The sequence below is a fragment of the Cryphonectria parasitica genome, assembly GCF_011745365.1.
Source record: "Cryphonectria parasitica EP155 unplaced genomic scaffold M406scaffold_6, whole genome shotgun sequence".
Taxonomy (NCBI): Eukaryota; Fungi; Ascomycota; class Sordariomycetes; order Diaporthales; family Cryphonectriaceae; genus Cryphonectria; species Cryphonectria parasitica.
The window spans coordinates 3,549,899-3,571,661 of NW_024468914.1; the positions used below are offsets into that span (position 1 = coordinate 3,549,899).

Below are 21,763 nucleotides of genomic sequence, written 5' to 3' on the forward strand. Positions count from 1 at the left end.
GATGATAAGGCAGATGGAGAGCCTGTACATGCCCAGGTCACTGGCCGGGATCGACATGGCCTTTGGCATCTACAAACACCTCGACTTGCATGTTACTGTGCCAAACGTCGGTTCCTGCGTCGAACGTACCGCCGGACGGGATCATGGCAAGCCTACAACGAGACCCGCGGCACTCAGCAACACCTTCCGGAATGTCCATACTATGCACATCTCAACGACGAATCAACTCAGTCATGGGTGATAGAGTACACCGGATTGAAACATCTCATGCGGCGTGCGTTCAGGGTCTCCTTTTCTTACACCTCGGGCGCTGGCCGCTGGGGTCTCAGTCCGACATCACTCATGTGCTACCCCTGCGTCGACCACCGAACAGATCCTGTTTTTCGTATAGTGCGCATGATCCATACTTTCTGGTGCCTAGGAAATGATCTCCAATTTTCGGAATCTGCCGGGGTCGACTTCATGAAACTGTGCGTCACTGAGATTGTCAAGTTGTTTAAAGAGGGAAAGAGCTCACCTAAAAGTGTTGATGTCGCTGGAAGATCGCTCATGCACTACTTTCTCGATGTAGAACCTGAGGTGAGCTTTCAATATCCGTATTTTATTCCTTCTTGCTTTGATACTGACAGGCATAGCTCTTGTGGATGACTGATAACCCTTTCAAATTGATGAGTGGAGATGCATTATTACCAACCATCCTCTCAACTATCAATTTCTTCACCAATTATGGAGTGCCGGCAATGGAATGCGACGTTTATGGGTCGTGAGTCCTGTATTTAACTGAATGGGGTGAGAAGCTTGTCTAATCATCGTCGATTATCTCAGTACACCGGTTCTCCTTATAAATCTCGACATTTTCTGGGGCTGTGATTCGCGATCTCTCATCGGTCAAAGGCTTTGCTCCGAGAATCCTGATGGCTGCCTAACCATGGATATAAGCCAACAAGTGAGGTATCGTCCTCTTAACTCGGAGTGCCTCGACGTGTTTTGTCGCTCAAAGGCTACTGCAGCATGTAAGTCTCTGAGGATATGCTTCTGCACATATAGATCAAGAGAAACTTGAAAGAAAAGACATTGACTGACAATTAATTACCTCGCCTGGGAAGATTTTGGGTGTGGACCCTTAAGCCTTGCTGTCATTGCCGGCGACATTTCAACGGTGGAAGAACTGTGCGCCAGATTCCCATCTACGCTATCCGAAGTCAATAGCCTCCGCCAAACGCCAATACATCTAGCATCTGATCATGTTTCATGCTTAAGGGCCTTGATGCGGTATCCCAAAGCAATTGCATTGATCAATGCTGTCGATCTCAGCGGCCAGACGGCTCTGGAATATGCTACCCAGAGAAATTGTCTCCGTCTTCCCAACGGCCAGTGCACAGATTGTCTGAAGACGATACTACAGGCGGATTGCATGATACCCCAGAGATATTCCGACCTCTTTCGGAGACTGTGTCGGACTTGATTTTACGAACTACTCCAACATGTCAAGAACCGCCGCCAACGCCTACAAGAATTTGCACGGGTGAACCTAACCTCATTTGCAAGTTGCGACCTTGGTCTCGAATCAAACAATGTACTTGACTCTAAAGCACATCTCGTCGTGACGATGCTTCGTCGTGAGGGTGTGTGCATTCCGGAACCCTTGTCCATCGCTCCCGCGGAACAAAATGGGCCCGGATACGATTACGAATACTGGTCGCAGTCTGTCTTCCATGCTCTAGATGACTATGATCGTTTCGAGGACGAAGACTACGCTTTTGCTTTTTCTATCGGCTTCCGCGACTTAGACGAGCCTGATATCGAGGGCCGCACACCTTTGTACGGTTTGTCTATCTATGGCAGGGTACTGATGTCTTGCTATTTCTCGTATGATAGGATGTTAAATATATTCCGAAAGTACCTATGGCTGATGGAACATGGTGCTGATCCATGGACCCGATTGCCATTGACAGACGCGACGGTTGCCCATTATATATACATGTCACTGGTGCCAGAGGTGTGGGGTATGTCCAAGGATGTTGGAGGTTCAATCAAGGACTTGCTTGGCCATATTGAAATCTTTTTTGACAAGTTCAGCACACTCTTCTACGACACTACCCGGCATCTAGCTCTCTCCAACCCGCGTGATCATTATCGCTGCAGATGCTCGCCTGGGGGATGCCCACCTATCATTTGGTTGCTGCGGGGGTTCTCGCACATGCTCACGAAATGGTGCGCGTACCAAACCAGAGTTCCCGAATCACTCGCCGAAACCATCGACTTGATCCTCGCCAAGGGCAATCCCTTTTGGACTGGGGACCAACTCAAGTCTGCAGTTCGATATTGGACTTTTGAAGCATTGGAGCTAAGACATACTTGCAATCACGGCGGAGAAGGGGAATATTTTCAAGGGATGGATGAAGAGGAGATCGATGAGATACTGGAGGAGGATGTTTTCGTGCTGAGTATCCTCGAGGAATTGATGGAAGAGTTCGAAACAAGGCTCAACCTTGGGCAAGAATCAGAGATCGTTCGCCGCAACGTATCCTTCTGGAACGAGATATGGCTGCCACGAGTGAGAGAAGTGCGTGACTCACTTAGCAGTCATCGGATGAGAGACAATCAAAAGCGGCAATGCGAGGAGATTGGTGTGGTGTAGCATGATGGGCATGATGACGAAGACCATGGGCAAAGTCAACGAGGAAGTCGAGTCAATTGGCCATCTGATGTCGATGAAAGAGACATGTGGTTGACATTCAGGTCGGTCAATGATTGGGAATCGAGATTGAAGCTCATTGTCTCCCAAGCCCATTCCAGATGACTACAATTCCCGGTTTGGTTTCACGATCTGTCGAAGAAAATTCCGTATACACTTTGGTCTATTGTTAGATTTCATAGAACGGGTATTAGGGCAACCTTGGCTTCGCTTTCAATGTTCAACTGCTGAATTGACCACTTCAGATAATAAGCGAAAATTGCAATACCGAATCCGCTTGTTGTTCGTTATGTGAGGGGGTTCCTGGCTAGGGTCATCCGCTGATGTTATGAGCTAATCAACTGTTTTGTTCTGAGTCGGAGCATCCGGTCGATCTTGGGGGTCAGCTGAGGTCTGCCTTGAAGGCATAAGTTTTGAAACAAGTGGCTCAGTAAGCAGGAGCACGACGCAATTAAACTTTACTGTCGCAGCACACATTCCACCAACGTCCCTTGCTCCTCGAGACTCCCATGCTGTATTTCTCATTTAGTGAAGTGCTTCTAGCCACTATCACTTCGACCTGCATCCTCAGCTCCTAGAAGCCACAGCCTCTAGTCATGCGTGGCCCGGTCGCGCTGTCATCTTAAAATAGGCCAGCACAGCAAAATCGCCACTTTCGGGCAACGACAGCGATAGAGACCAGCATGTGTGTGTATTTAATGGTTGAATGTTCTCATCCCATTCCTCTCCAACTCTTATTTTGGTAGATAACCTCGTCATTGCCATCGAGAAATACCGACTCCAACTATTCTTCAAATTTGTTCCACCATTCTCAACTGCTACAACAATTAGACTGTCACAATGACAATCAAGCTTGCCTTCTATATGCTCCTCAGTGCTCTCTTGGCTCTTGGTGCCACAGCCTCGCCAGCTTATTATGAAGACCGGAGTTTCATTCGAGACAGTGAGGCCACCAGCAGTATAGCTTCGAACACGAGCACAAGCAACTCCCTGCCCGGTCTTCCCTCGGGCTGCATGATCTCCTCCAAGAATATCGCATGGGGCTGGCTCCCTGACGACGAAAACAGCGCCGTGAGCATCTCCTCACTCAACTCGGCGACCGGAAAAAAGGCCTGCTTCTTCGGCGACTACTCCAAGATCAATGACGCTTCCTACGACGGGTCCGACATCACGTACAAAGCTGCTGATGCCGAAGGCGCGATCATGGTCCCCTCCATCATGCCGGTGGGCGTCACCTGGGATCAAGTGACGACGACTCTGGCCAAACAGATTGGCACTGTCGTTGAGGCTTTCACAAAGGGCGGTCTGGTCGTGTACCTTCGTTTCGCTCACGAGATGAACTGTTACGCCAAACCCGGGTGCGCGACGCCGGCGTACCCAGGAGGCGAGGACTACGCTGGATTCAAGAAGGCCTGGATTAATGTCGCCAATGTCTGTAAAGGGATCACAGGTTGCTACATGATGTGGTCGCCCAATCTGCAGGACGTGTCATCCCTGAGCAACTGGTGGCCTGGTGCAGATTATGTCGATATTGTCGCTGTGGATCATTATCCATCCAGCGATTCCGACGTCAGCGCCGGCTTCAGCAGTGCATACGACGACTTCTACAATACTGCTGTCAAGCCTTATGGCAAGCCTTTTATGCTGGGTGAGACGGCGTATGGTGGCAGCACTAAAGACGATTGGGTCAAGGCCGTTACCGACAGTGACTTCAGCAGCTACCCCCTCTACCAGGGAGCGATGTGGTTTGAGTAAGTCGCTTTCCATCCCTTTGCAAGGTCACCAGATTTATTGGACAGAAGTTGTCCTCATTTCTAAACAGATACTGACATCGATTACTCAGGTACAACAAGGAGTCCAATTTCTACGTGGTCTATGATCAGAGTCAGAGTGCCATTGAGACCTTCGACTCCTATTTCAGCTGATTCACTTGAATGCCACTGAATCACTGAAGTCAAGGACTCTAATTGTTTGATAAAGAAGGAAATGTGGGTGTGGGCTGAACTAATGAAACAATGGGGAGTGGGTGCAAACAATCAATAGATGCAGGCAGAGGAAGCTGGAACAGTTCAATGTTTTCGAATACTTCAATTCATTATAACATTCGTGTTATTGTGATTGTCATTGTTCAATTCATTCGGCTTATCCATTGTCAGTATTCACCAAAACATGTTTTCTGGAACCAACCATACTCTACTAGAATTCAATGGAAATACTTCACCAACCTTACATTAAAAGTGATTGTTGTGACTCAGGCACTGTACCTTGAAAGACGCGAGTTATGCAATACATTGTATTGTTGTTTTAATATTGTCAATCAACACAATAGCCAGTCTCAGTGAATGGATTAATTCCTTGCAATTGGGTCTATTCTTTCACCTTCTGGGCCAACTCACTGCATGTGTGAACAGCCATGGTAATTGCTATATAATCTTGCCTCAGTTAGCAAACAGCCAACCCAACAATTTCTACAACCTACCAACATCAACACCAAAGATACTCTGACAGACCTTCGATGCTGGAATAGTCATCAAGGCCCATATTGTCACAATTCCTCTATCAGTTCGCCTAATCACACCTGCCACTGTCAACTTTTGAGAATTTCTCTCCTATTCCCTTCAACAACAACAAGATGGCTACCAGACACGATCAGGTTAACCGTGAGGTTAAGAATATCTCCGAGTCTCTGCGCAAACTGGTCGCTCTAAATGCGGTCAAACAGTCATACGCGAACCTCTTCCAGAGCTATCTCAGAGATGTGACCAAGCGCGTGGTGCCGGCTCCAACACGTGTCAACTACCAACCGGCCAAGAACGAGGGCTGTCGAGTGCCCAAGATCGACAACTCTCAAGCGTCCGAGCGCAAGTGCGTCAGCACCGCCAAGACCACCATCAACAGCTTGAATGCGAGCGGGGGGCGCTTCACACGTTGTGACGCGAAGCCTCACAGCACTGTGGACATGCATCTTCTTGATGCCACAGAGGCCGATCTCGCTAGCATGGACAAAATCTCGTTCGTGACCCTAGAGCCGCTAGCAACTAGCCGCTCAGATGATGAGCACGTTGATGCGGTGGATATCTGGGACATCGGTCCTCCGTCGCCCACAGCGGAAGAGGTTGATGACTTCTCATCCTTAATCAAGCGAACAATGAGTCTCTCGAGCGGTGCAAGCTCCCAGACTGCGCCGAGCCCGCCCCCTAAGCCAGCCAATGCCGAGAAGACCAACGATACCAAGCCAATCGCTCCCAGAACTATCAAGCCCAAGGACCACAGCAATAATCAGGTATTGATCTGCCCATACTGGGTCAGCGCGCCGCTTCTCGGCTGGACCAGGCTTGGCTGCGGCCACAATGGTGACCACGGTCTATTCGTCCACCGCAAGATCCAGGGTCTCCCTATGGAGCCACTGGAGTGCGCGTTCCATCACCAGCGAAAGTGCAGGAACGGTGAGAGCTGCCCCTTGGTGCACGGTCCCACACTGCACGGCTGTATTGCCGATCTGCCCAAGCGTGAGCCTTCAAAGCGCGATGCTGCGGCGGGTTCCAAGGCTGGGCAGGGCAAGGCTGCTGGAGACCAGTCAAAGGTGCGCGGCTAAGCTGTCCAGAGGCGCTACCGCGGAAGCGACTGTTGGTTGGACTCTATCATGGTGTTTCTTGATAAACGCCAGAGTCTGATTCGGTGGGGAAGAAGAGGTCAGGGGGTGCATATGAAGGGGAGGACTGAGAAAAGAATACCTCGGCACTCATTACGAATGACGATACTGCACGGTATGCAGAGGAAAGTATGGGGAAAGATTCGGTATAAACAGTAGGGGATAAGCTCGGTCTAGGGCTACCTAGAGAATATCTGAGGCTCCTACGTTGCGAATCTTTCAGTCAATTTTCTATTTAAAATGAATATCATCGTCACCATGTCATTGTCGTGCAAGTTCTTCATTCTGGCGCTAAACATTGCTTTCCGCGAGCCTTTTTTATCTGTCCCTGATATGAGCCTACTAATATTTCTATTATTGTAACCTTCTCTTGCCTCCTGTTGCAAATCGGTTCCTCTGTACTGAGACCGTGGTCATGCGGCGCTACTCGAGGGCTGCTCTACTTTGTAAGTACGGGCAACGAAAAGTTATGACTGAATATTGATGGCCAATGACACACTATTTGGAAGAACCCTCTAACTAATGAAATGAGTCCATCAGACTCGAATAGAACCAATTTTTTCAAGGTCCACTTAACGTAGCTAATTACATGCAAGGCTATTAAGCAAATTTAATGTTGAAACCAAGAAGAAGAAGAAGAAGAAGGAGAAGGAGGAGGAGGAGAAGAAAGAGAGGGTGAAAGAGGGAGAGAGAATTTTTTTTTTTGTGTGTGTGTGTGTGTGTGTGTGTCTATGATATTACAATCTCTCCCATTTTACATAGTCTTGTACGCCTTCTTAACAAGCTCACGTACAGATGAGACAGATTCCTCCGGCCGAGCACTGATCGCCTTGATTGCAGCACAAAGTCCACGCAGAAGACGAGCTGCAACACCAGCATCGACAACGTCCACGGCATGGCCAAGCCTTATCTCCAATGATCCTGGCCCCTGTGTTGCTGAAATGGAAATGTCTGGCAACATGTAGAATCCACCGTCCTCTGCACTGTCGAGGAACGAAGGAATGTACTCAGTCTCTCCCAGCACAAAGCCAGACGCCTCGGGAGCCCTCTGATGGTTGATGAGCGACGTTAACCGGTTCCAAGACGATGAAGGCGCACAATCATTGATAATGCGCTGAGTCCCGATGGTCTCGTGCTGAATGCTCTTGGTCTGCTGGTCCAGGACGGCATCTAGTAACTCAGAAATGGTCCTGACGCCACCAGCGTCCTCCTTGGCTGGCATGACGAAGCGGAACGGGAGAGCCGTGACACAGCAGCCGTGTGCGTCGGCAACCGCGGGGCTCACTGCGTTGCGGCCTGTGCTCGCCTCGGCAAAGATAAGGTCTGAGAGCCCCGTGTGTTCTATGAGGACGAGGCCCCAGGCAGCCTTCACTATGACGGCGGGCATCATGCCGGACGACACGGATGTTGGGATGTGCAGGGTTTCCTTTGGTAGGAAAGATGCCTTGAGGTGTTTTGTTGAAGTTGTGGTGACCTCGTTTTGATGTGATTCCTGGCCCAGTTGAGGCATTACTGACCCAGCCAAAAATTGACGCCAGTACGACAACGAGGACGATTCGTCGATGCGACTGTGGATGTCTGAAAGGTAGCTGACAAAGGAGGCGTGAGGGTGAACTGCGGTCCCTTTGTACACAGCCATAAGAGTCTCCCAGACCAAGGGCAAAGAGTGAGCGTCGTACAGAGCATGTGAAATGCGGAACAGTATTCGGTGCTGGTTGCTCCCGTCTGTGTTGGTAATTATGGCAATGTCGACAGGCGGTCTCCCCTGCACTGGCATGCCGAACATGTCTTGCTTGATGAATGTCTCCGTGAAACTGGCGATGCTTTCATCCGTGAGATACTCTCGAATGTTAGGCTTGTATGCATTGAGAATGACTTGCCAGAACTGATGGTTTGCATCCTCGACGAAAGCAGTCCGGAGTGTCTCAATCTGTTCGATGAGCGCTAGACAGGCAGTCTTGAGCCGATCAATATCGAAGGGACCAGTGCCATCGACGCCTATGTAATTCAGGTCCATTCGTGACTTGGACAACATGCCCTCAACACTGACGGCTTGGAAATCAGTGACAGGAGCCACATCCACCACCTCGGCTCCAGAAGTATGAAACCAGTCGTAGCGTTGTGTTCTCTCCACGATTGCAGTCTTGTGTTGTTGGTCAGGCACCAGGGAGAAACGCCGGTACTGATCCGGTCTGAGAGCAGCAAGAGAGTTGGGCGAGATTTCGCGGGCTGCAGACGCCATTTTCTCAAGAACCTGCGTCCCAAGAATATCGGCCACCGTCAGCTGCAGGCCAGCCTCTCTTGCCAGGCCAGCCAGCCGCATGGCCACAACCGAGTCACCGCCCAGGTCGAACAATTTGTCCTCTCGCCCGATGAGATTCTCGTCAAATGACAAGACAGTGGCCCACAGCTGGCGCAGGAGTGCCTCCGTCTCCGTCGCCACAGACTTGTCAGATGCATTGCTGAACAAGTAATGGTTCCAGTCGCTGGCACTCAAGGTGGCGAAGAAATTGCGGAGGGCAAGTCGGTCCAGCTTGCTCGATGGGTTCAACGGCAGCCGTGTGACTGGAAGGAAATTGTTCGGGATCATGTACGACGGAATAACGGCACGCAGCTCCGTTCGAAGCTGTTCAAGCCTCCTTCGCAGTACAGGAGAAGTTTGCGCCACGGCAACAGGTGCACTCTTCGTCGTAGAAGTCGTCTCCATCTCCAGCGCCGCAACCAGCACGCGATCTCCCCGCCCATGCGCGAGCGCAATATAATCCACAGCCGCTTTTCGGACCTCAGGCATCAGCCTCACGATCCAGCTCTCGATCTCGCCAATCTCGACGCGCTGGCCGTGGATCTTGACTTGTGTGTCGCGCCGGCCCAGCATCGTGAGTGATTGGTCCGGATTCTGGCGGACGAGGTCTCCAGAGCGGTAGAGACGCTGGTTGCGGGCTATGGGGAAGTCTTGTACCCATGTTGGGTTCACGACGAAGGCCTTGGCTGTCTTCTCGGGCTCATTGATGTAGCCACGGCCTAGCTGAGCGCCCTGGAGAAGAAGCTCGCCTGGTGCGCCGATGGGAGAGAGCCGGTTGTAGTCGTTGGGGGAGACGACCCAGAAGCAGCAGGCCACTGGAAGGCCTACATTGGGTGCGTCACGGCGCTCAGTGAGGGGACGACTGCATGCCACGAGGATAGAGCACTCGGAAGGTCCATAAGAATTAATAATGGCAGATGACTTGCCCCAGATGTCAATGACATTTGGGTCAAGGGGCTCGCCTCCTACGACGAGGACTTCGATAGGTGGCACGTCCTGTGGTCGAAGCATGGCCGCTACCGTGGGTGTAAGGCTGAGGAAGTTGACGCGCAGATCCCACACAGCTTTGGCGAGGTTGCTCACGCGGTCGTCCTCGGAAGGTTCGCAGACACAACCGCCTTGGAATAGCGTGGCAAAGATGTCAGAGATGCTGTTGTCGAATGTGAAGGCGGCGAATTGCAGGGCCCTTGAGTTTTGTTCGAGGTGGAGCATGCGACTGTGTTTGAGCAGACTGGCAGCGAGGGCGCCATGTTCCAATACGGAACCCTTGGGGGTGCCTGTGCTGCCAGAAGTGAAGACGACATAGGAGACGTTGTCTGCAGTGACAGTTGAACAAGCTGGTGTTGGAGTATACGGCGGCAGACTGTTCATTAGAGCGTCGTCAATGATGATGGTTGTCGCACCGTTCAACGAACTGAGCCTCTCTGCCTGCTCTTTGTCGGTGAGGATGAGTTGTGTTCCGGTGTTTTCCACAATCGTTTGGATGCGGACCACAGGATGCCCAATGCCCAAAGGCACCACGCCAGCGCCAGCTTGTAGGATGGCTACGGCGGCAACTAGTGCCCACTTGGACTTGGACATGCAAAGTCCCAACAGTGCTTCGGGACCAACGCCTTTGTGGAGATTGTGGAGGTAATGTGCCAGCCTGGAACCAGTCTCGACCAGTTCGCGATATGTCAAGTCGCCGTCCCAGGAGCAAATGGCCGGTGCGTCTGGCTGACGAGCAGCAATTTCTTGCAGAATCTCGTGTATACATTGGGTCGTCCGTTCTGGAACTGTCTTGTTCCATGTCGAGATCTGTGAGTGGTCTTCAGGGCTGATGAGGCTGAGTTGGCACACGAGTCGGCTCTCGTCATTGCTGTATCTGAAGAGCTGTTGGACAATATTCTCATACTGTTCCAAGATGCGATGCACCTGAGACGCGCTGATGGTGGTCTGGTCGAACCAGATGTCAACATCAATCTCCTTGTCTGTGATGATTGTGCATTCCATGTTGAATGCATAACCCTGGATGGCATCATCACTTCTATCATCCTTCTCGACAGAAGTCAGTATCTTGGCAGATCCATTTACTGCTGTAGCCATTTCTGATGTCGACGACGAGGGTTGCAACACCTCGTCATCCCCCTCGATGACGGCCTGTACCGTGAACAAATGGGCTGGCGTGAACAGACCCTCATCGAGCTCAGGCACATATCGTTTAATATTCTGCAGACCTGTGTGTTCATGTGGAATCATATCCACGGCGTCCTGTTGTACTCGTGATAGGAACGTTGGAAGCGAGTCCTGCTGGGGAATCTGTACCCGCACCGGGACTGTAGCAACGGTAGGGCCAACCATGTTCAGGATGCCATCCACAGGAGCTTGTCGTCCTGACAGGGCCGCCATGATGATCACCTCGTCTGTATCTGTACCCGCATAAGCAGCGAGCAAGACGGCCCACGCGGCGCGAAGGAGGTTAGACGTCGTCACTGAGCCGAGGGCTTCTCTGCTGCGCCGTGAGATGTGGCGTCTTGCATGCTGCGTCGACTGAGGCAGAAAAGACGGGTCGATGGGCAGCTCAGGGAACTTGATTACGTTGGCACTCCCCAGATGTTTCCGCCAGAACAATCTTGTTGACTCCTCGTTTTGATCCTGGAGGTAACGGATGAAGCGTGACATGGGAACCGGCTGCGGGACAGGCTCGTTGCGCACCAGTCGGGTCAGCATGTCCATGGTCCTCAGCATGCTCCAACCGTCGTAGATACTGTGGTGCATAGTCCACACGACATGCTTGTGCCCACTCGCAGAGGTGTCGTTGATGATGGCTATGCGGCAGAGTCTGCTACCATACGTCATGTGGTCACTGCGGTCCTGCTCCATATAGCCCGCAAGAGACGATGCGTATTGCCAGTGGACGGGCTCTCGGACGACGACCTGGAGAGCTCCTGCTTTTCCTGGAACAATGCGTGTCCGCATGATGGCCAGTGACTCCCAGAGCTTTTCCCAGGCCTTCTTGAAGACATGAACATCTCCATGTATGCGGAAAACTCGGCGTAGCACGTACTTGTCTGGTCTCTTTGTCGTGATAGCGATGAGACCTTCTTGCAAGGGAGCACACGGATACACGTCTTCAATATCCTCAGGCGACACTCCGCATTGCTCTGACAGAGAACCAATCTGATGGTCTAAGAGGTTTGGAGACGCACGACCTAGAAGCGCAAAAGGAGCCGAGTCAGCCTTTTGAGTTTCTGGAGAACTAGAGAACCCATTTGTTGAATGTGTTTCTTTATCCATAGCAGCTGCGAGGTCGGAAAGGCGAGGGTGTTGGAAGATGGTTGCAACCGTAAGGATAACAGGAGGCTGAGCTCGCCGGGCTGCTGCAACAAGCTTCATGGCGCTGATAGAGTCTCCTCCTACTTGGAAAAAGTCATCGTCGTTGCTGATGAACTCGGGTGCCTTTTGAAGTACGCTGGCCCATAGGCTTTGTAGCTTGCGCTCGGTCGAAGACGAAGGAGATCTCTTGCTCATGGATGTTGCAGAAGTGATAGGCAATATGGTGTTCAGTTGTGCCTCGCTCAATGTGCTCAAGGCGTGACGAACAGTCGGCCGATCAACCTTGCCTGCAGAGGTGAGTGGGATCTTGTTAAACGGTACCATCACGCTCGGAACCATGTAAGAAGGCAGGATGTCGAGCAAGGAGCGGCGAAGTTCGTCAAGTTCAAGCAGTAGACTTGTCGATGCTTTGCACAAGCCAAACTCTGTTTCGATCCCATCGCTGACTTCATCGCTAACAGACGCAATGTAAGCGGTGCCAATCTGAACCGCAGCAAGAAGTCTCGGTTCCTCAGCAGTATTTGTTTTGCCCAAAGGAGCAACCAAAGCGACGCAGGCCATCTGTACCAGATCAGGGCTCGCCGCTCGAAGAATAGCATTCTCGATCTCACTGGTTTCCACCCTCTGCCCATTGATCTTGATTTGGTTATCACGACGGCCAATATATGTCAAAGATCCGTCCTGATTTTGTCGAACAATGTCTCCGGTTCGGTACATGCGGCGATTCGTGTATTGCTGCTCGCCATCATAGCTGAGCTGCTTCACAAACGCTGGGTCGGTGACAAAAGTCGCTGCTGTCTGCTTCGCGTCGTGGAGGTACCCATTCGCCACGAGCGGGCCCTCGACCAATAATTCACCTGGCGCACCCACTGGGCACAAGGAATTGAAGTCGTCCGGCTGCGTAACCCACATCTTGACATTCTCGAGCGGGTAGCCGATAATCGGCGCCTGATGGTTTACGCTCAGCGGACGACTGACGGAGACGATGATGGTGCACTCTGTAGGCCCATAAGCATTGACAAGTTTGGAAGACCCACGATCTAGCCAGGCCTCGACGTCAGAGGGCTTCACGGCTTCGCCCATGAGGACGAGAGTCTGCAGTGAGGGAAGCGCCTCGGGAGTGATGGTACGGGCGACCGATGGAGTCAAAGTGGCCGTTGTGATTTGGAAATCCTGGATGAACTTGTCCATGTTATTGAAACGGTCGTACTCTGATGGGACACAGACGCAGCCGCCACTGTAGAGACCGCTGAGGATTTCGTGGTTGGCAGGATCAAAGGTGAAGGCGGTGAACTGCAGGATGCGTGCTTGAGGTCCGAACCCGACATCGGGATTCTTGGTCCAGGCCTTCATGCTGGCACAGAGAGAGGCGTGGCTGACGACGACGCCTTTGGGTGTGCCTGTGCTTCCGGATGTGTGCATTACAAAGGCAATGTTGTCTGATGACACAGATGCTGTCGGTGGTGCTGCTGTGTGGGTTGGCACTTCACGGAGCACGTCTTGCACCGCGATGACACGCATGCCTTGGGATTTGAAGGCTTCTAGACGAGCAACATGCTCCTTGTCTCCCACCATAATCTTTGTACCGCTGCTGCGTGCAGTCATCTCAATGCGCGAAAGGGGTTCCTGGACGCTGAAAGGCACCACGGCACCCCCGGACTTGAGGATACCCAGCATTGCCACGATGGCCCATTTGGATTTGTTCATACAGAAGCCAACAAGGGTATCGGCGGTCACCTGAGCTTCGCTGATGAGATAACCAGCCAAGCTATTTGAAGCCTCGTCCAACTCTCGGCCCGTCAAGGTGCCATCCCATGCGTCGACGGCCACACGGTCTGGATGCATCAACAATCTCTGCTGGACAAGCTCATGTGCAGTATCTTGAGGCTCCGTCTGAGTTTCATTGCAGTGATTCCAGGCCTGAATTTTGGCCAGATCTTTCATCGAAGGCCTGGCAAAATCCTTGATGCGTCGACTCGGATCTTCTGCAAGTGACTGTATGACTTCAACAAAGTGACCAAGTAACCCTTGCGCAGCGGGCCGGCTCATGAACTCCGGGGAATATTGCACGGCCACTTGGATCTCATGGTCGTCTGTGAGCACGTGCAGGGTGATATCATACTCGGTAGGATCAGAAGTTGTGATGGGTTCCAAAAGCAGAGAGTGATTGTGCGTGGAATCAGCAACGTTCCCAGCGCTTTGATTGTGCTGGCGGCGGTAGGACATCAATGTATTGAAAAAGACTCCATCCATGTGCTTCAAGGCGTGCTGAATAGCTGCCAACGATGATCTCTGATGTTCGAAAGCGTCAAGAAAACGCCGCTGGACGTCACGGACAGCGTCTCCCACTGTTGACTCCCAGTCTAGAGGGATGAAGTGGATGGTCTGGTTTATCATTGGTCCAACCATGAGGTCTGCATCCTTGACAGGAATGTCTCTCCCATTGAAAAGACCGCCCCAGGAGACGTCGTTGGTGCCGGTGTAGGTGGCGAGAATGATGGCCCACGCCAGCTCGAAGATGGACGCCAAGGTAACGCCTTCGGACTTTTGCATGGATTGGAGGGTCGACAGATTATCCAGCACGACTGAAATGTATGGAACTTCTATGGGTCGCGGGCGATTACCGTTCTGGCCTTCCGTATTCTCAGGAGGGGCCGCTGGTAGTAGACAAGGAGACACGTCAGACAGTAAGTCTGTCCAGAACTGCAAGTCTTGTTCCGCAGGACGCTGTCTAAGATACGATACGTACGAGCCGTAGTTGGTACCTGGCGTTGTGAAAGGCAGAGACTCATAGCCTCTCAGGAGTTCGCGGGTCAGGATTTCGAAGGATGCTGCGTCGATGAGCGCATGGGTTGTCTCAATGCGTCCGTAGACTAACCCGTCTGCGGCCTGAAGGATAGTCAGGCGGTGGGGAGGCTGTCCGCGAATTTCCTTGAAGGGAGCCATGGTCTCGAGGTACTCTACAGGGTCGTGGTCATCGGGACAAGTCTTGAGCAGGATGTCTGCCTCAGGCGATCTCAGGACAACTTGGTGGAACTCATCCTGGTCTGGCAGCCAATCCACAAATACTGTGCGCATGATAGAATGTCGAGTCTGGAGTTGCCGCCAGGCCTGTTCCAGCGACTGGACATTGACTTTTTGCTGGTTGCCGACTGGGCGGAGGCGGAACGTTTGAAAGATGCTGTACGACTGGGGCGACTTGATCTGACTCAAAAGGATCCCTTGTTGGATAGGGGAGCAAGGCAATATGTCTTCGACGTCTGCCAGGCTGAAACCAGTACCTGGAGCAGCCAGGGTTTCGAGGTCTCGAGGCGTGAGATTGGCAATCGGGAAATCTGAAAGGGAGCGAGTCCCTCTTGTGAAGAAGGAGTCTCGTAGCTGATGGTTGGGAGGTGTCTTGACCACCGGCTCCAACGATGTGGCGTGCCTTGCCAGATCAGAGATACTTTGGCATTGGATTACATCTCGTAAAGAGACGCTGATGCTCTGGCCCCGGCACAAGGTCACAACTCGGATCGCGGCGATTGAATCGCCTCCGAGGGCAACAAATCGGCGTCCTTCGTACGGAATATCGCGTAAGGGTAGGCTGAGTGCTTCGCTCCATATTTGCCGCAGTTTCTGCTCTAATGCAGTCGCTGGATAATTACCGTTGGTCTCTTTTTCATTTTCACCATTCTCAAGATTGCTCGTTATGGTGGTTGAAGATGGCAAGGCTTCTTGATGGTGGTGCTGTGCCCTTATGGATTGTAGATTTTCCTGCCCAGCAGTATCGAGATCTTCAATGAGCTTTCCAGAGTATCTGCCTCCATTCGAAGAGAGTTCACGCAGTACGTAGTCGAAATGTGCCAGAATAGACTCGGCATGCGCTGATGGGAGAACATCGGCGTCGAACCGCGCCTCGAGAGTGACAGAACTGTCCTCCTGATCAATAATGCAGTCCAGAGTCAGAGCGTAGCTCTGTAATCCGTCCCTGTCACTTCCCAGACGCTCAAGCCTGTCTGTAAGAGCTGCCTGGCTATTTCCTTCCTCTGGAGGCGGCGACGCTTGAACTGTAAAGACATGACCAGGGTCGAAATCGCCTCCCAGATCTGGAACCAGGCGCCGAATGTTCTGCAAACCAGTGTGCTCGAATGGAATCATCTCAGTGGTCCTGGACTGGACTTCTTGCAGGAAATCGTAAAGGGACTGCCTCGGTAGAATGGACACTCGGAAAGGCACGCTCGTCAATGTCGGTGCCAGAATGTTGAGAATGCCAGGCACAGGGGCATTTCTCCCTGAAAGTGTAAGCAGCATCACTGCCTCTTGTGTTCCGGTATATGAAGCCAGGAGAATAGCCCAGGTAGCACGAAGCAATGTGGACGTCGTTACTGTGCTCTTTCGATCCGCATCCAAGGTCACTTGCCGTGTGAGTTTCTGTATGGGCGATGGCTGGTATTCGACATGAGGCAGGACTGGGAATCGGCTGCTGGTCACATTGTGAAGGTGGCGTTTCCAGAACTGTCGAGAGGCCTCCTTGTCTTGATGAGCCAAATATTGAATGAATCTGGACATTGGCACAGGTGGTGAGGTGAGTTGTTGACCGGTCCACAGCCGGGCGAGCAGATTGAGAGTCTGTACGGTGCTCCAGCCATCGAACAAGGAGTGATGGATTGACCAAACGAAGTAACGATGGTCATCTTCAGGCTCGCCGCCATTGATGAGAGCGACCCTGGTAAGAGGTTGTCCATAATCAAAAGGCACCTGGCTGTCTTCCTGTAAATATTCAAACAGAGATCGGCCACGATGGTTCTGTTGCCAATTCACAACCTCGTCAACCACAACCTGAACTGCAACACCTCGACTTGACATGGCAATGCGGGTCCGCAGGATTGTAATAAGTTCAACGAGACGTTCCCATGCTGCTTGGAACCCTTCCAATGGCACATCCTCGGCAATTCGATAGCATCGCTGCACCATGTATGCATCCGCGCGGGCACGCTGTGCTGTGATGGCGACCAGGCCTTCTTGTAGAGGAGTACACGGATACACATCCTCAATCTGGCCAACTTTGACATTGCACTGCGCGGCAAGTGTGAGCAAATCATCGTCACTGTGATCCTCCCAGAGTTGAAATGGCTGAGGGTCATTCCCTGGAGCAGCCTGAGCAGTTGCGGCATCATCCACATCCTCCAATACTCTAGCCAAGTCCTCGATACGCGGGTACTTGAAGATATCAGCGACAGTAAGTGCGATGCCAACATTGCGACCCGCAGCAACCATGCGCACAGCGGTGACAGAGTCACCTCCTGCCTGGAAGAAGTGTTCTTTGATGCTGATGGACTCTGCAGGTCTGCTGAAGGCAACGGCCCAGAGATCCTGCAATTGAAGTTCAGTCTCTGTGCGCGGTTGCTGCTGAGATTCATCGACCAGCATGAGCGCCTTGATTTGTGCATCGTCCATTGCCTCGAGGATGGTCTGTAAGGCTCTCCGGTCCACCTTCTTGGATGCATTGACCGGCAGCTTGGTCATGGGAACGAACAGGCCTGGTACCATGTACACGGGAAGCTTGACAAGGAGAGTATCCTGAAGCATCTCCATACTTGTCTTTAGCACCAATGAAAGTTCCGTGGGGTTCAAGGGTCGGATGGTATCCTCATCAGATGTGATAAGAGAGGATGATACCTCGAGAGCCGCAACAAGTTTTGGCTCGCTCTGAACTGGGCTGCTGAGTTTCACTAGGCTCACGACAACGCTGCTAAAGGTGTCTGCTGGCAGTAAAGGTGCAATCGTACTCTCGATCTCGCCAAGCTCGACGCGCTGCCCTCGGATTTTGATCTGCGTATCCTGTCGACCGAGGAATGTGAGTGTACCGTTCAGGCTATTCTGCCGGACTAGATCTCCGGTACGGTACATTCGTCGAGGGTACGGAGTGCTGGTAGAAGAAGAGGAAGAGGGGGCAAGTTCCTCAAGAAATGTAGGGTTGTCCACAAAGACACTGGCTGTTCGATCTGTGTCGTTTAGGTATCCTCGAGCCAGAGCTGGACTCTCAATAAGCAGCTCGCCTGGCCCTCCGATGGGACATAAGCGGTTGTAGTCATCTGGTTGCACGACCCAACATCGGCCGGCGATGGGTAGACCAATATTGGCTGCGTCCTCAGGATCTGTAATTTGGCCACAACAAGCGAACACAGAAGCTTCGGACTGGCCATACCCATTCACCACTTGGGTATACGGCAGCCATTTCTTCACAACGGCTGTGCTCGGCATCTCCCCACTAAGAATCAGGCGTCTCAGTGCGGGAGCTTCTTTGGGATCGAGAAGGAGGCCAGCCACCGTGGAGGTCAGCGTCGCCTGGTTGACAAGCAATTTGTGCATTGCTCTGGCTAGGTCGGTTGTCCTCTCCTCCTCCGAAGGCGCACAGACGCATCCGCCCATGACAAGAGTACCAAAGATATCGGGGATACTGTCCGCAAAGGTATATGCTGCAAACTGCAGTGTCCGTACTCCTGGTCCGATCTCGAAAGCCTTGCCCTGGGCCAAGAGAGAGGTACTCAAGGCTCTGTGTTCCAGCACGACACCCTTGGGCTTCCCGCTTGATCCTGATGTGAATAGGATCCATGCAGGGCTATCAGGCGCGACGAGCGGCCTGACATCTCCATTTTCTTGAGCAGTGGTCGATTTCAAGCTGTTAATGTCGCCGACAACGATGACTGGGAAACTCATGGCACGAACTCTGTCGCAGGTGTTGTGACTGGCGAGCACAAATGAAGCATTTGCACTCCTCAGAAGTTCTTCTGCACGTGGATCATCGGCGCCAACGGGGACAATAGCCGCACCACTCATAAGCACAGCCAGCATCGCCACGACAGTCCATTTGGACTTCTCCATGCAGATTCCCACCGTAGTATTGTCTGGTTTGACACTTTGCTCGAGGATAAGCACTCGACTTAGAGCACTGGCTGAATCAACCAGCTGCTCAAACGTCCAAGTGCCATCCCAGGCGCAGACGGCGGGAGAGCGAGGCTGCCGAGCTGCTATTTCCTGGACAAGATCATGAATGCAAACCTCACTGCACGCAAAAAAGGTGTTCTCGCCAGACGGCCCGAGTGATCTGCCCAGCTCTGCCTTGTGTGCCTCTGTCAGGGGCGAGAATTTGTGGATTGTCTCCTGAGAACCTGACCGCAGCACAAAACTGATGGCTTCCTGGAATACGCCTAGGATACTCTGAGCGAGTGGACGGTCCATCTTGGATTCCCAGAAGTCCAAGTTGAAGTCGAGATTGTCAGCACCAATATCGATGTTCACAGAGACGTCGTAATCTGTAGGTGTGGCTCTCTGGAGGAGCTCGAATGCAAGGCCGGCGCGCGCGTATTCGCGTGCTGGGACCGCGCGGGTGAATGACAAGATGGTATTTCCCCATTCTCTCACAGATGTTCCGTGGGCATCATTCTTCATGGCAATGGTGGTGTTTTGGTGTTCAAGGCTTGCAAGGAAGTCTTGGTTTGCGAGTGAGAGAAGCTCACTCACACCTGCGCTGCCCTCCATGTTCAGACGACAGAAAAGAACGTCGAGGAATGGGCCGACAGCGTCTTGGATGCCTGCAAGGGGTGTCTGCCGGCGCGCGGTGACATATGCGAAGCATACATCGTCCGAGTTGGCGAAGCTTCTGAGGACGAGGCCCCATGCGACTTGACAGATATTCGCAGGTGTAACCCCATACTGCCCGCAGAACGAGCTGAGAGCACCTGGCGATAGGACAGTCTGAGCTTGTATACTCTGAAGCCCAGATGTTTCCAAACTGTGACGCACGGGGAGGTATGAACCCTGCGCGTTGTCCATGTAACGTGCCCAGTAGGCCGAAGTAGGCGCTGTGTCTGCTTGGAGCTCGCCCGCCGTGAAGTCCAAGTATGGAAGAGCATCGTCTGTCTCAAGCGCGTCGAGATAAGAGAAACAGAAGTCTCTCATGAGAACTTCAGTCGACTGGCCATCGAAGAGAGCATGCGAGATGTCCAGTTTGACGAAGGCTCCTCCTTTTGGTGCTGGCGCAATTGACAGGCGGTGTTGTGGCTGGTGAGCCGCATACGTAGGAAAGTCTGTGTCGTTGAAGATAGCAGTGGCGTCTGGATACGTGAGCACCCAGGGAGCGATGCTCTTCCAAACCACCTGATCGAATCTGCCAAGACGTGTGTCGCTCTCAACAAATGTTGTGCGAAGTATGGGATGCCGAGCTATGATCTGAGCCCAATGGGCCTTGACGGCTTCGGGATCGAGTTTTGACCCTGGCACAAGGGCGTCGATACGCACTACAAAGCGGCATTGATATGCGTCAGGAGTCTTCCTCTGGCTGACGAGAAAGTTGTCTTGCATTGGTGAGCAGGGTCCGATGGCCTGCAAGGCTGTCAGTGGATCAGGAGTGACGGATTGTAGCCTGGTGAAGAGGCTGTCGAGGGCGGGATAAGTGGCATGTAGTTGCGGGAAATCGCTAAGCGTTGGTGTGATTGGGGTATTGTTGAGTTCTTCAACGAGATTTGTCAAATTCTGTTTCGTCGCAGCAGCGAAGTCTTGGACTTTAGCTTCCTCTTCTGGACTGTTGCCGCCACGGATGGTCAACTTCAATTGCTCGTCCCAAACGTGTAGAAAGACCTGAATTGAACCGTTGTTGCGATCGATTTCAGCTGTAGAGGTCGAAGTGTTCCCCCACTGGGCATACACAAGTCTTTCCAGCTCAGAAGCCTTGGGATGGGCGTCGATTGGCAGAGTATCAGTACTGGAGACTTCTATAACGAATGGGTTGTTGTCCTTGAATCTCCCGTTTCGCATTGTCGAATCAATTGTGTCCTCCAGTACACGCCGGAAGCTAGGTCTTGGGGGTACTGTTGACAATATGGAGGCATCCTTAACGCTTCGCACCATCTCCATAGGAGTAATCTTCAGATCTGTAGAAGGGTTGGTAGACGGTGCTATTTCAAATAATACCGTCCCGTCGAAGGACCCCACGGTTTCCAACATGTCTGGATGCCCATGTCTTTTGTTGAACACGTGCCATAAATATGCAGGACCTTCTGATAGCTCGAATTCGAGAGCAGTAAGAAGAAGAGCAGCATTGATGATATCGACTGCGCTGGTGCGGAGCGCTTTGTGACAGCTGCCACCAAGAATCGCCTTACTTGTGGTTTCATTCAACGAGATCGTCGTATCTTTTCGTTCCCAGCTCTCTCCCAAGGTAGTAAAACCTTCAGATTCCGTCATCATGCTATCTTCATCTGAATCCTGTCTAGTAGAAGGTAGCAGGAATGACAGAGTGTCTGTTGCGACAAGATTTGAGAAGCCAAAATCAGAAGTCGTTGCAGCCTCAGATCCAAGAGCGTCTTCAAGAGCAGTGATGAAATCGCGGATGAGAATGCGCCACGAAGTCTGGTCGACGACATCGCTGCTGGCTGCAAAGACCAAGACTTTCGATGGTTCACAGAAAACCCCTCCGAACACAGGCCCATCCCCGTGTCCGAGAGTCTTGCATACTTCCTCTACAGCTGCTGCGCAAACTCCCTCATTTCCAGCACGGATCTCCTTGAAGAGCCACGAAGAAGAAGTCCCGTTCGAGACGGGCTGCGCAGAGGAGACTGAATAGTCCGCCAGGTGAGATTGCGCTTGCAGAACCTTGTGCCGCTGAACGACAGTTTCCAGCGCAAGTCGAACACTCAACACGGGTACATGACTGTTGATCCTCAAGGCCAGCACCTGAGACGACCTCGTTGTCCCGCGGGAATTCCCCTCCTCTGATGAGTCTCTGCTCTGGTCGGTATCTGACTCTTTACCA

The 21,763-nt window shown here is 52.2% G+C and overlaps 4 protein-coding genes across 4 annotated transcripts; 3 read left to right on the forward strand and 1 right to left on the reverse strand.

The window, feature by feature from the left end:
• Window positions 1-928: 928 nt before the first annotated feature.
• On the forward strand, window positions 929-2,641 carry M406DRAFT_75163 (uncharacterized protein; the record flags this gene model as incomplete). Its single annotated transcript, XM_040925807.1, has 2 exons — window positions 929-1,013; window positions 1,593-2,641. 2 exons carry the CDS (start codon window positions 929-931, stop codon window positions 2,639-2,641), a joined length of 1,134 nt encoding a protein of 377 aa, XP_040774899.1.
• An 897-nt stretch (window positions 2,642-3,538) lies between these two features.
• M406DRAFT_75164 (family 26 glycoside hydrolase) lies at window positions 3,539-4,623 on the forward strand (the record flags this gene model as incomplete). Its single annotated transcript, XM_040925808.1, has 2 exons — window positions 3,539-4,449; window positions 4,542-4,623. The coding sequence occupies 2 exons, from the start codon at window positions 3,539-3,541 to the stop codon at window positions 4,621-4,623; spliced, it is 993 nt and encodes a 330-aa protein (XP_040774900.1).
• A 707-nt stretch (window positions 4,624-5,330) lies between these two features.
• On the forward strand, window positions 5,331-6,293 carry M406DRAFT_75165 (uncharacterized protein; the record flags this gene model as incomplete). The annotated part of the gene is made up of 1 exon (XM_040925809.1): window positions 5,331-6,293. One exon carries the CDS (start codon window positions 5,331-5,333, stop codon window positions 6,291-6,293), a length of 963 nt encoding a protein of 320 aa, XP_040774901.1.
• An 880-nt stretch (window positions 6,294-7,173) lies between these two features.
• On the reverse strand, window positions 7,174-20,466 carry M406DRAFT_10611 (uncharacterized protein; the record flags this gene model as incomplete). Its single annotated transcript, XM_040915180.1, has 2 exons — window positions 7,174-13,970; window positions 15,792-20,466. Coding segments are annotated over 2 exons (11,472 nt in total), but the record flags the coding sequence as incomplete, so codon positions are not given.
• Between the last annotated feature and the right edge of the window lie 1,297 nt (window positions 20,467-21,763).